Source organism: Tachypleus tridentatus, chromosome 9 (assembly GCF_004210375.1).
Source record: "Tachypleus tridentatus isolate NWPU-2018 chromosome 9, ASM421037v1, whole genome shotgun sequence".
Classification (NCBI taxonomy): domain Eukaryota; kingdom Metazoa; phylum Arthropoda; class Merostomata; order Xiphosura; family Limulidae; genus Tachypleus; species Tachypleus tridentatus.
In genome coordinates this window covers 130,562,723-130,576,772 of record NC_134833.1, presented here as the reverse complement: position 1 = coordinate 130,576,772, position 14,050 = coordinate 130,562,723, and the positions used below count along the sequence as shown (strand labels likewise).

At 32.1% G+C, this 14,050-nt stretch overlaps 1 protein-coding gene across 10 annotated transcripts in view; it reads right to left on the bottom strand.

Moving 5' to 3' along the window:
* Positions 1-5,598: 5,598 nt before the first annotated feature.
* LOC143226386 (uncharacterized) overlaps positions 5,599-14,050 on the bottom strand; it is an 86,328-nt gene continuing 77,876 nt past the window's right edge. For 8 of the 10 annotated variants that reach the window (XM_076457287.1, XM_076457291.1, XM_076457293.1 and 5 more), the window contains 6 exons: positions 13,711-13,849; positions 12,813-13,207; positions 12,419-12,580; positions 9,390-9,671; positions 8,523-8,822; positions 5,599-7,002 (listed from right to left, as the gene is read on the bottom strand). In XM_076457287.1, coding sequence (XP_076313402.1) covers positions 6,607-7,002; positions 8,523-8,822; positions 9,390-9,671; positions 12,419-12,580; positions 12,813-13,207; positions 13,711-13,849 — 1,674 coding nt within the window. In that variant the 3' untranslated portion in view covers positions 5,599-6,606. The remainder of the gene's footprint in view (positions 7,003-8,522; positions 8,823-9,389; positions 9,672-12,418; positions 12,581-12,812; positions 13,208-13,710; positions 13,850-14,050) is intronic. The other 2 variants (XM_076457295.1, XM_076457296.1) reach the window with 1 other exon arrangement.

The window sequence follows — 14,050 nt, the reverse complement described above, 5'->3', positions numbered from 1 at the left end:
GTTGTGAGTAGTAATTCTATTTGCACAGAAATTAGTTAAATAAATAATGTTACAACTATTAAATATTGCGTATAACAGTGTCCTTGATTAATTTGGTTTGGTTTGAATTTCACGCAACCCTATACGAGGGCTGTCTGCTCTTGCCATCCCTAATTTAAGGTAAGGTAGCTAATCAACCGACCACCAACTCTTGCGCTTCTCCTTTACCAATAAATAATGGGACTGACTATCATATTATAACGCCCAACAGCTGAAAAGGCGACTATGTTTGGTAATCCGTGATTCGAGCCCGTGACCCTCAGGTTATGAGTTGAACGCTTAACCACAAAGTCATACCCATATATGATTAGAGCTTAATATGTGTTAATATTTTCCGATTCTCCTTGTATCTGTAATCTACGATTTATCATGAAATACCATAACTGCATAAACCATGGTTATAAATACTTTGGCCCGGCATGGCGATGTGGTTAAGGCATTCTATTCAAATCTGATGGTCGCGAGTTCGAATCCTCGTCAACCCAAACATACTCGCCTTTTCAGTCGTGGGGGCGTTATAATGCGATGTTCAGACCTACTATTTGTTGGTAAAAGAGTAGCTCATGAATTGGTGATGACTAGCTGCCTTCCCTCTAGTTTTACACTGCTAAATTAGGGACGGCTAACGCAGATAGCCCTCTAATAGCTTTGGGCGAACTTCCAAAAAAGCCAAACAAATACTTTCAAAATAATCCTGAAGTGCCCCCAACAGTTTTGTTTAATAAAATACGAAACAAATTAAAAATTACATCAGTAATTAAAGAAATTTTAGTTTAATTTTTGACATTGGATACATATACGTACATCTAAAAAATGATATTTGAACAACAAAACTCATGAAAGAGGGAGTAATTAAAATATAACCTTCATCTCCATAAAAAAAAAACAATTGTTTTATCTTCTGGTCTTTTTCGAGAGATTACGTCATATGGAATCAGGTACACAAATAACTATTGAATGATCAAATATGTATATATAATGACCTTTTCTTAATGGCTTCTTGCAGGAGCGAAGCTTTTATATCGCACTATTTGACGAAGGGTCATTAAACGCCAAGAAAATTCATTACATTATACAGTTTTATAAAATAAGGCTTTAAGGCTAGTAATAATAAAATAAAGGCATTAATAATAGTTTTCTTATTCACACATTAAAAACGGTGATATACAGTTTAAAATTCCTCCATACATTTTTTATCATTTACTCCCAACAATGTTTTCAACATTCCAGTTTATAATGAATCGTTCTGGTTATGGTCGACCGTCAAAAAGTTAGGTTATTCTACACATTATTTATTTGTGTTCTTTGTGTGTGAATATAACATGGTATTTGTTAATAGATACGTATACAGATTTTACTTTGTGTACCTTGAAGAGGTAGCGAGAGTTTGTAAACTGTATCATTAACGTGTTTTGTAGTTAATAAATAATGAAATAGTTAGAACTTAAAATCCATTTAAAATAGCTGCTTTTTATCGTATTCTACGGATTTTAAATGTGCAAAATGAGGTGGTGGCGACGGTTTCCGCTGCGCCCTTCAAACTCCCTAAAAATATAAAAACCAGTTAGGTATCCATCGAATCAGAAAGTAGGTATTCATTTAAAGGCCGGAATAATACATCAAGGTTGTGGTTCATGGAAACAAGATTATAGTAAATCTAGCAAGCCCCACAATATTATAAGAATTTCATGGCTGATTGATGATATTCATGAATATGAATGCTGTGTAGATCTTTCACAAACCAGGTTTTCAGTGGCACGTATTCCTTTAATAAATTGGATGAGTGCAATTCAACAACATGAGAATAAATTAATATGATTTTAAATTACATAGTATTTTTGTTGCTTTACAGGTGTCTAAATAAGTAATCATTACTGATAACAGATGGTGCTGGGATAGACAATTTAAAAGTGATTCTCTAATAGTCGTTATAGAAGTTCTGTCGCAATTTAATACACGTAACAATTTATCTGAAAGGAAGACAAAGTTCGTGGTCCTTAAAAATCTAAAGTGTAAGTATTATTAGATGTTACTATATTTAGAAACTGATTATAACCCTGTTAGGCAGCCATTGTTGGTGGTGTGAATTTATAACGTTTTTTCTTCGTACTAATCTTTCTGTAACAACAACAAAAATACTCTCATAAAGTTGAAGCACTTTTCGTGCTTTAAGCCCATAAAATGTTTTAATGAACTCATCACTACCGTCAGCACTTAAGAAATATGACAATAAAAATTACCGTCGAATGAGAAATTAACATTTAAAAACTGCACAATTGTTTTGATTAGCGACTGTAGATTGTTCAGTTTTTAAAATAAATTTCATACAAATAATGCATACAATTTTATGAAATCCGTTTTAAAAAGTTTTTTGCTTGTATGTTTCTGACGAATTAGTAGAATTACTCTGAATAATTAAACTGGGCTAAAATGTACATTTTATTAGCATATAATAACATACAAAAGCTTAAGGATTCTCATGAGCAAGATATATGTATGTAAAATCTACTTGAAACGTTTTTAAGTTACGATATGAAGTTTGATAAACGGCATACTATTGATATACAACAGACAAAAAATTCAGATTTGTTTCTACTAAAACTAATTTCGATTTACATGAATTGTGTAAAGCATAAATTTAATAACAGCTCTTTACATCCACGTGACGCCCGCGTGCGAATTAATTTCATTTCCCAGAAGGTGAGGAATTACACCCAGACTGTGGCAGAGGTGGGATTCCGTCAATATGAAATAAGCGTTACAAAGAAAAAATAAAAAAACAGATCGGTACAGAATTAACAAGAACTAGTTGCCTTCCCTCTAGTCTTACGCTGCTAAATTAGGGACGGCTAGCGCAGATAACCCTCGTGTATCTTTGCGCGAAATTCAAAAACAAACTTTCTTGGTAGTACCTTTACATTACGAAGTTGTTTCACTTTCTTCAAGTGAAACAACAGTTTCAAAGAAAGAACAAATTTAAAAGTGTTTAAAAAGCTAATAGGAAAATATGTAGATCTATCGCAAAGCATTATGTGTGAATAAATAGTTAATAAGAACCTTTAAACCAATGAGCTAAATCTGGAAAAAGGAAGCTATCCGATATAATACACACACTCACGTGCACTGCCCAAATCGAAGTTACATTACCTGTTTTTAACACCGACTAAAATTAACCATATCTCTTATTATTCTGGTTCTGTTAATCGTTTTGAAAATGATGCAATCATTTAGCACACAAAACACTGTCTTGAATATCATCTATATTCATCAACCAAGATGATGTTAACATATTTCATTCCAACTATAATCAAAATTATCTCTAAACCTGTTTCTTAAATATTTTGAATCTAGACCGCTAAACCCTCGTGACGTCAAAATTTAAAAACAGCCCTAAAATTTAAGTTACGAAATTAACGTAATGTTTACGTACAAAGAGGTGAAATGTATGACACTGAGTCACACAAACAATTTTTCAACATTACTGATGTCAGCATTTTCTCTTGTAATCTGTCAGTACAAGTTCTCCCCAAACACGTGTAGTTTATTATTTTTAAAATTTCGTAAATAATATAATTTCCTGTTTTCTTCTGGAGTTGGAATTACAAAGATGAAAAGAGATTTACTGTTTAAATTCAAATTCAAGGGCAGAATTACTCTTTTTGTTTTTCGGTTAGCAGTGGTCCGGAAAAGTATTTCAGAAGCTTAAGTTATGAAATTAACGTAATGCTTAGGTATAAAGATATGAAATGTATTACATCGAGTCACACAAACAATAAAAAACATTTGTATCTACTCTTATCGCATATTTCAGCATTGAAACATCCTGTACCAAAAGGATTAATGATGTCTATAAATTTCAAACCAACTGACCACCATTTCTTAGGTTTCTTATATTCAAGATTGATAAAACTTCCATTTCATATTACCTGCAGGTTTACACTTCTACCAATTACTTAACCATTCTCCGTAATAAATTATACTGTACGACACCAACCACAAAAATAACAAAATTCACGTATAAAATCACAACATCGGACATCGGTAAGGCTTACTGACAAGCTCTCTCTCTATATATATCAATATTCACAAGATAGAAATCAAACTAAGAAATATTTACACGTACGTATGAAAACTTTTATTTCCAGAACTTTGAATATTAGATGAAATTAAAAAAAGATTAAAATGCAAACAAATTACGATAACAAAAAGATGGATGTGTATTTATATATAAATATATAACAATTTCAACTATTAAAAATACTATATCATTTTAACTTGTTCAATTTAACAACTGCTGGAAGTATTTTTTTCAGCTTTTTCTTAATTAATCAAAATAGCAAAAACGAATTCATTATTTTTAGTTGTACATTATATCACTGCTATTTATTATGTTATTAATCCACATCAAATCACCACAATACAAGCACTCATAAAGTTCCAAATTTTATCGAGATATTTTAATACTGTTTCACAAAGCTAATTTTAACTTGTATGTATATATAATGTAGTGAGAGAAAAAAACACGAAACCTTTATGATAAAAATTGTACACAAGTTATATGAAGTTCTATAAAATTGACTTCTGGAGACCTAAATCAAATACTTTGATAAAATACCACCATAAATACTTAAAGCTCCCTAATACCCAGATATACACATACATAAAAAAAAAAAAAAAACTCAGGCAATAATGATATTAAATGTACAAATTATGTGTACAACAGCACTAATTACAATTAATACTATTAGAAACCTAACCTCACCCAATTATATAAAAGCTCAAAATATAGAACTCTGGTTTTAAAGGTAGGTAGAAAAATCAGTGCTTCCCCATCACTTTGATATGTATTTTGGCACAGAGGATAGTCCTCTCTCGGCACTAAGAAACAACTTTGTAGGAATGGAAGGTCGACCTAACTCATTACCTGCCCCTTTAACATCTTTCTGAATGTTTCTCATCTTTTCAAATTAAAATCAATTTATCCAGTAGTTAGATCTAAATTCAGACTTTAGCATAAGTAACTGGTTCACATATAAAACTTTCCAGAAATTAACAATAACTTTATAACAATCTGCTTTGCTCATATCTACTGAAACCTCATTTAATTCCTATGAACAAAGTTAATAAAGCTTCAGTAGAAACGAATATAAACTGGTAAAAAGGGTCTCATGAAAGATTTTTTTTCTTGGCTTTAAAATCAAACAAAAGAGAGACGAGATTAAGTTACAAAAAAACTCAAACCTTTTTCTCAAAAAAAAAGGGGAGGTTTTTATATTTAATTCGTAGTTTATTATTAAACTAGTGTTTAAATTAACTGACAACCTTCAAACAAATCATATATTGTTTAAACATTAGTTTTCAAAAGCCTCCTAAATATACTAACTACACAAGCTAATGAGAGACAAGATGAACTATGTTTTAATCACTTCATTACTAATAAAATATTCTAAGAAACAAAATTTCAATTCAAGAAAGTGATTTACAGAAAACATTAAACCAGTGGAATAATTACTGCATTTAAGATGTAGTTTTTTTTATATATATATATATATATATATATATATATATACAAAGGCCAGAGCATTCGTTTTTGTAAATGCACTTTCCAAAAAAAGTATTCTGTGAACAATCAGGAGCAAAGTTTCTTCTTCATCATTATCCAGCTCTGAAAACACAGGAAAGCTTATATGTTAACATTTTTTTCTTTTGTTACTAATTATCTTTGTATTTACAGCTATGGTTCTAATTAGTTAAGTGCAACAGCATCATTTGTTTGTTACCTGTGTCCATTTCCTTGGATACTTTAACACATATCAATACTCAGTATTAATATATGTATATACCAAACCTACTAAATGAGCAAAAAAAGTGAATTTCCTTTATAATTTCAAATTCACCATTGCTCCATGAATGACAACAACAGGTTTCTACTCAAAGGGGGTGAAATGACCATCCACAAAAAGTAACTCTAAATTGTATAAGTGTTTTATCCTGAATTTTTTTATATTTCATATGAAAACAGTAATCCATAAAAAAAAGCATTTGTGATTGAAGGATCACACATGGAAAGTACAAAAAGAAAATTAAGATTTTTTTTCAAAGAAGCCTAATATTATACTGAGTTGGTTAGTTCACAAAACAATTTACTATGATACACATAAGAGGTATAAAATATGCTATGCTTACTTTCAACAATGTACTTATATTTGAGAGATGGATGTTTGAACTGAGAAAAAAAGTAGCAGCACTGACAGAACTTTCCATTTTGTCATTACGTGTGTAAAAGGAACTTTTGTTTTCTCTTTTCAACAATATGGGAGTAATGCAAGTAATTCTTTTACAACACTGGAGTTTCTTGGTATTCAATAAAGGGAAATACAATCAAACCACAATCTCAGCAAGTTTGAATTTCTAAGACCTTCTAACCCACCCTCACATAACTACTGTATGACTGGAAGGATAAAGATGGGGAGCCGACTTTTCTTGGTACTATCCTAACTTTTCATAACAAGCTGCAACCAACTGATAACACAAAATATTTACAAGAAAACAAAGGCGCTCTCGGTTTTAATGTGGAATATCCTCCTCTTCCAACTGTGGGAAATCTTCGCTGACTGAATTATCCGACATTAGCCCTTGCTCTAACCGTCTCTCCCAAAACGATGCTCTCTGCAGAATTGAGCGAGATGGACGACGACGTGTTCTGTGTCGAGGGAGCGAGTTATTACTTGTAGTGCTTTCATCTGAAGTATATCCATGGGTTGGATCTACAGAGCTTTCAATTACTGGCACTGGGCTAGGGGGCATACTGGGGCTACTTCCTCTACTGTCCTGTTGGACTTCTTCTTTTGAAGGATTTTCATTTTGAGAAACGGATAAAGGACGATTCAGGGGGCGTGGAAAATGTTTGAAGGTTTTCTCTCTAAATTCTTTGGACATGGAGCGAGCAGTCAAACTATGAACCTAAACCAGAAAAAGGGTGAAAGGTTCTGTCTTTATAACCAGTATGGCATTGTACACATGAGCAAAACTTGTGCCTAATGTAGTTAACTTACACTAAAATCTTTAATACAAGAGCTACTTAACCTAACATCTGGCCCTGTAATATAAAGAAGCAACTTAATGTCATTAATATGGAATGAAAATAAAATTTGACAAGTGGAAATTCTGCTGATTTACACTCAGCTAGCTTGAATTTAATGGTGTTTAATTACTTCTAATCCTTAGTTTTACTAGTTTATAACAAAACTATCAGTTTTAAGAGCATTTTATGCTGAATTACTAAGTTTTGTGGGAGTTTTTTTTTTTTTTAATTGGGTGTACACAGGATTTTTTAAATAAATTCAATGATGTTAGTGTAACACATATTAATTAAAATAACTCAATGAAATACTACAGAATTTCATTTCGTTTTATCCAGATTTTAGCCATTTCTAATTCTTTTCAATACATCTCATAAAAGTAACACCAGAAAGGTGTTTAGGAAACTGGTTTCTTCCACAATTTTAAAGTTTGCCAAGCTTAAGAAACCAGTTATGGAAGTGTGACTGACTCTAGGTAATATTTGTCTCTGTATATGTCAAAGTTAGTTTATGTCTCAGGAGGAATTCATCCAAACACACAAATTACAGTGTTTAATTCCCCTGAAAGGACAAGTAATTTACTTCATTTTAAGGATGTCATTCCAAAGAATATGAAAGTTCCATCACTAGATGGTTATCTATCCATATTAAATAAAGCAACTAGAAAATGGAAGAACTCAACAAGTACTTTACTGTTTTTACTGCAGGTTTGAACAAGATGAAATATCCTTGTTAAAAAGGACAACTTCATGATAAAGAAACCGAGGACTCAAGAAAAGTTTTTCTAAACGAAGCTCATTTTAAACTACTGATTTTTTTCAATCTGTTTCTTCCATTTTAATAAAGTAACATATGATGTGTCTACTCAAAAGTCTCATTACAAATAAGTATAAGCGATTTTTTTGTGAATTTTCATCAGTTATGAATCACAATTTAATATTCATGACTGTGCTTTCACATCTAAATTTCGTTTTTTTATTTGAGCATTTTGTACAAGTTAATTCTTTTACACTTCATCAACACAATTCAGACAAACATTCAATACAAGGAAAAATGTTAAGTTTGAAGTTACTTCTTGTAAGATGAATAACACTAAGCTGTATCTTAGCTTATTTAACATTCTATTAAATAAAATGCATACATGACATCACACATAAAACAAAATAATGCAATCTACAGCTTCAACAGTAAATCAAAAACAAAAAGTTTAAAACTAAAATGATGGAGTTAAGAAGCAAATAATTTTTGAACAGGACATAATTTACAAAACAAAAAAAACATGCAAACCAGGAGACAAAGAGAATGGAACAGAGCCACAAAACATTGCAACACATGCTGATTCAACGGTCGTCCAACGGAAAGCAAAACTTTGACAATCAACTTTACTTATAGATCATCTACCCTTTTAATGCTTGCCCCACTATCGGGCACCATTAGACGGTCCTTTAGCGGAAGCAGCGGGCTTGGAATAGAGGCAGCAGCAGATGACTGCTCCTCTTGTAACACTCTGCTGTGACTCTGTTCAACCTTTTCTTTATCTTCTTTTACTTTCAGGATATCTTTCTTGACAGAAATATCTTCCTCTAATACCTTGAAGTTGGACTTAGTGGTTGCTAGTGGTGTATTCTTCCTGGGAGCCAGAGTCAGTTCCTTCTGCTCTTGTTTTTCCACTACCACAACTGGTTTCTCTTGCATCAGAACCTAGGGAAAATGAAGGAAAGCCTCATATGTTATGATCCAAATATACTAATTTCTGGAACCAATAAGAATAAGAATTCCTTCTATTAGTTACATCATCATCATTAACAAATCACATGGATATTTAAGCCTACAAAAATAAAATTAACATAAATTGGACACACAAATATTTAACATCAATTCATAAACTAGTATATACAAAAGAACCACACTTCTGATCATAAATAAGCAGTCATTTCTGTAAAAAAGTACTTGTTTTGTTTCTATGTGTTTTAAGCAAGCAAACAAATTAAAACACAGAAAGAGGCCATACAACTTGAACAACTGATAAAAAATTCCATTCACATCTGCAACTGAAAATGCCTCAATCCTTTACAATCATTTTACATACAAAATCAAAAGCCACATATGCATAGCTTTCATTTTTCTTATAGCATATAAAACAGAACTTGTGTTACTTGTGCTCCATCTTACATTTCTTACTTTAGACTCTTCTTTGACAAAAAAAAAATTTTTTCTTTATTTACTTGTTTATATGTATTTTAAACAATTCAGATATCAACAACTAACTTTTGATATCCCAGCATTCCTAGGTGATGGCTTGGGTTTAGTTGTAGCAGATACTGCCAAGAACCTACTAGCTAAATCTTTCACGGATGGTAAAGACATTTCTTCGTCATCACTCTGACCTCTATGAAGACCATCTTCGGACTGGGATTCACTGAGAGGGCTTTGAAAATGGTCAGAAATAGCACCTGATGAAGGTGTTCTTGCACTGCCACTGTTTCTTTTTGAACTGTTTTGCTGGAAGGCATTTTGTGTCTGAACAACATTCCTTTCTATCTGAGAAACCTATCAATAAATGTATAAAATGGCTTAACACTTCATACAGAAAAAAACACTTTGAAACTGTTTAAATACTATGTGGTGCCTTTAACTTAAAACTGCTAAACATCCACTACTAACCTAAATAATAAAAATAAAATGCACATGAATATTTCCATCACAAGACTGAATTTTTAATATATGGGTTTCAGTTCCATATAATATTTTGGTAATTAATACCAAATCAGAAGTAAAAGAACCTCAAACCACTTCAACAGTTTAAGCTTTTTAAGCTGGCAACTTACTTTTCCATTACTTGTAACCTCTTACTCCTATAAATACAGGTGATATGATTCAGATACCATATGTCAAAACCTCTGAACCAATCCCCATAAGTCATATAGTATTTAAATGTCTATATGACAATCATATGCACTCCTTTTACCTCCTAGAAGTCCTCATTATGGAGGATGTGAATGTTACAGATATAATACAACCTCAATTAATGAGCACCTTGAAACAATGGACACTGACTATTAAAGGCAGACGTTTTTAGTCCCCTTTTGTTTCCTACTATTTGTAAGCAAAATAAATCTTGCAATAGCAGTCACACCTAGATAATCTTGATTAAGGGTGGTGTCTATAGTCTCGTTCTCTATATGGACACTCAATAAAGCAGGCAGTTAATCTTTTCACTGCTGGCAGATTAGAGTGTGCATGTCATGACCTTTTAGTCATTTCCTATGTTTTATCAAATAATTTTACTATTACTCATAATGCTACAGGAACTCAAAATCTTTGTATTTCAAAGTATTTTATCAGCAGATTTTGATGTCACTGAATTGAAAACATTAGATTTTTGGTTCAATAACTTTAAAAACTTGCCATGTAATTAGTGTGGCAGTTCTTTCAGGACAGAAATCAAGTATCAACCCGGACACTGACTCTTTCAACGATTCATAACAACTTGTTTCATCTTCGATCAAACGTCACCAGGAAAAGCCATTTTCAACATTGATGAACCTTGCCTCTTTTACTGCACATTGCTAAATCAATTGTTTGTTTCAAATAGTGACCAGCAGGGTCATAGGCAAAAATGTAAAAACTCATCACAGTTGCACCAAGTACCAATGCAGTGAGAAGGTTTTAAAGCTACTGGTCATCACAAAAATTCCCCTTGCTTTTGTTATGTGCATAAAAACTGCCCTTTCCTTGACCTACAGATAGAATAAAATGGCATGAATGATAAGCAATCTCTACAAAGAAGACTTTCGTCCTTCAACCAAAAGATGCATTTACAAATCCAGAATATTCTGTTGTTTGTTGACAATGTTTCATGCCATAGCAACATGTAACTCACAATCTCCCGTGTCCTGTTCTTCCCTCTCAATTCCACCTCAATCCTGTAACTCCTTAACCAGGGTGTCATTAAAACTGTACAGTCTCTCTATAGGTTTGCTTCTGGTTGTTCTAGCAAAACAAAAAACTGTTGCAGATGCTAATGTGAAAAAAGACTTTAAATGCATGTACCAAAAAATTGGGGAGGCCTTAAAATTTAAAATTTTAGTACAGTAAATATGAAATCCAGCCTTGTGTGGTTCAATTTTGATATTAAGGCACCTTGCTACAGAGGGCATTTGGACAAAGTCATAAGGGTGCCTTTAATGTTGAGGTTCTACTGCATCTAATAAGTATCAACTGAAATTAACTGCATTTCAAAAAACTGATGTGTCAACTCTTGTTTTGTCCCAGAAATTACTTTCCCTATCACATGCCCATGAATGTGCATTACTGACTGATACCACACTGCAACTGTAATAACCTTCTGAGAACAAAGCTTAGTCTATACAGGTTTCTGTTGTAACAATGCAAAGATCCATTGCATTAGGGGTCTGAGAGGAATATGGAAGATAAGGTACATAAATATTTCAGTACATAAATGTGTACTCAGCTCTGCTAAAACCAAACATCATAAAGAGTATGTTTGTTCACAATAATTTTCCATATGTCATGAGATGCATCTGTGAAGCTTTAGAAAGGGCTCATCTAAGGGAGTTCAATGAGAAACATCTAGATATGTAGTAGTCAAAGTTTCTATCAAAGAGAGAAGTACATGAGCTGAATCAGATTCTGAAGCTATGACTTGATCATTTGTAAACCCAATACAACCATCAATGCTGACAACTGCACGAAGGAATGGTGTACTTGCGACAACAGAACTATACCGAACGATTTTTGTCAAGACGCACGGCTGTCAGACAGAGAATCACTGGACATAGTAACATAGCCTATACATTTGTGATGAGGTCAAAATATTATCTTATTATAAAAACTCAACCTCTGTATAACATTACAGTACAATAACTGGAAGGCAAAGATAATGGTCTAACTTCCTTGAATAAATCCAGATAGAACAGCTAAATGATATAAAAGTGATATAGAATAATTTTAATAACCATTTAAAAACAGTCCTCTTTGCTCATGTTTTAGCACTGGTATACCAATATTGTCATATTACCAATAATATCATGTTTATTACAAAATACTCAAGATTATTTTAACTGCAAGGAAAAAATTAACAGCTTTTAAAATGTATATTCTGTTTTAAAAAATCCTTGAACAAAACATAACATTAATTATTCAAACATTAAAAAAAAAAATGCAAGCTTTATAATTCTATAAATAAAACTACAAAGCCAACCAGCCATGTCAAAACTAAATTATGAGCTACAACTCATTAAAAAGCATAATAGATGACGTTTACAATAACTTACTGTTCTGTCACTTTGAGCCACTTGAGAAGCAGTTTGAGCAATTTTTGCCTCAAGTTGTACCAGTTCATTCTCTGAAATGGCTGCAGTTGCAGACTGTACTTCTTTCTCCAGCTTACGAATTCGGTCTTCTAGGGTAAACACTTTTCTCGCACTTGTGCAAACCTGTTGTATGTGAACCTCAATTTAATACACTTTTTATCTCAGGAAATGTCAATGCAAAATATTGTTTTCATGGTCCCTAATACATTTATGAGTAATTCATAACAATCATAACAATATTAGGTGAACAATTCTAAAATAATGGCATATGTTAATTAAAAATGTAACAAAGAATGTTCTGCATATATTTTTTATTTTACAAAAAGTTTTGTATGTAGCATAACTATCTTAGTACCGTTTCTTCCAATGAATTCAATGTTTCTTCAGGTTCAGATAGTACATGATAATTTACTGGGGGGTCTTTGGCTTTCTTTACAGAAGTAATTTTTTCCTGTGTAATTTTCTCTCTTGTGGTTTTCAAAAGGTCATTAACGTAATAGTCACGCTTGTACTGTGAACACCTATCATCAGGACTACTGAAACAGTCTGAAGAAGTCACCCCATCATTAAGAGGCTTTTCTTCAACAACAAGCTGTTTTTCAAAATCTTGAAACGTCATAGGTCGATTAGGAACGACTGCTTCCGAAACTTTTCGGTTCATCCTTTTGGACAGGTTTTCTGCAGTGTAAGGATTGTTAGCCAGTGGAACTGCATTCATCCATTTCTTATGTTCTCTTTCAGCTATTGTACCTACATATTTAATGCAAGTCATTAAAATAACTATGTGTTAGTCACTGAAAAAAAAAAAATTATTCTAGTGCGATTTAAGTAAAAGTTGGAAATAAAGCAAATGTATTCCAAACACTTAAATTTATACATATTACTTGTAAGCCTAACAAACCTTCAAATATTACTCCAATTTTAGGAAACTGAATGCCGAACAATTTAAAGCCCATTAATTCAAAATACTATTAAAAATTCTGTAGTAAAAAATTTGAAAACAGTATAGAGCACAAACCAAATGAAATATAATTGTGCATTGAGATATAAACTGCAAACCATGTTTACATTTGTCAATGAATTTTTTATTTAAATGGGAGATACCTCACAAATTCTTTCAATCACAAACATATAAAAAAAAAGTTTGATGATACACTCACATTTGTTTTATAATTTTGTCTTAGATAAAAAAAAAAAAAATGTGCCAAGTATAAATGATCTACAAAAATAGGTTCTATATAGATCTTGACTACCTGGTCTTGGAGGGGCATGCAAGTCAATATCTGGAAAAAACCCTTTCTCTTGAGCATTCTCAAAATTTTCCACATTTCTATTCTCAGACATCAATTCATAAGCCTTTCCTGAATAGTTTTCTTCACATAATGTGAATTCCTGTTTTGATTGTAGAATTATTATTATTATTATTTAAATATCTCCCTTTACATATAATACTTGTTTTCAAGTTTTGTCTTTATAAAGCAGGAAAATAATAATTCATTACACAATCTGTAAACCATCCAACTATTTATTCTCATTTCAGAGGTGCAGACAGTCAAGATAACTGTAATTGTACTGACTGTGATTCAAAGGTTT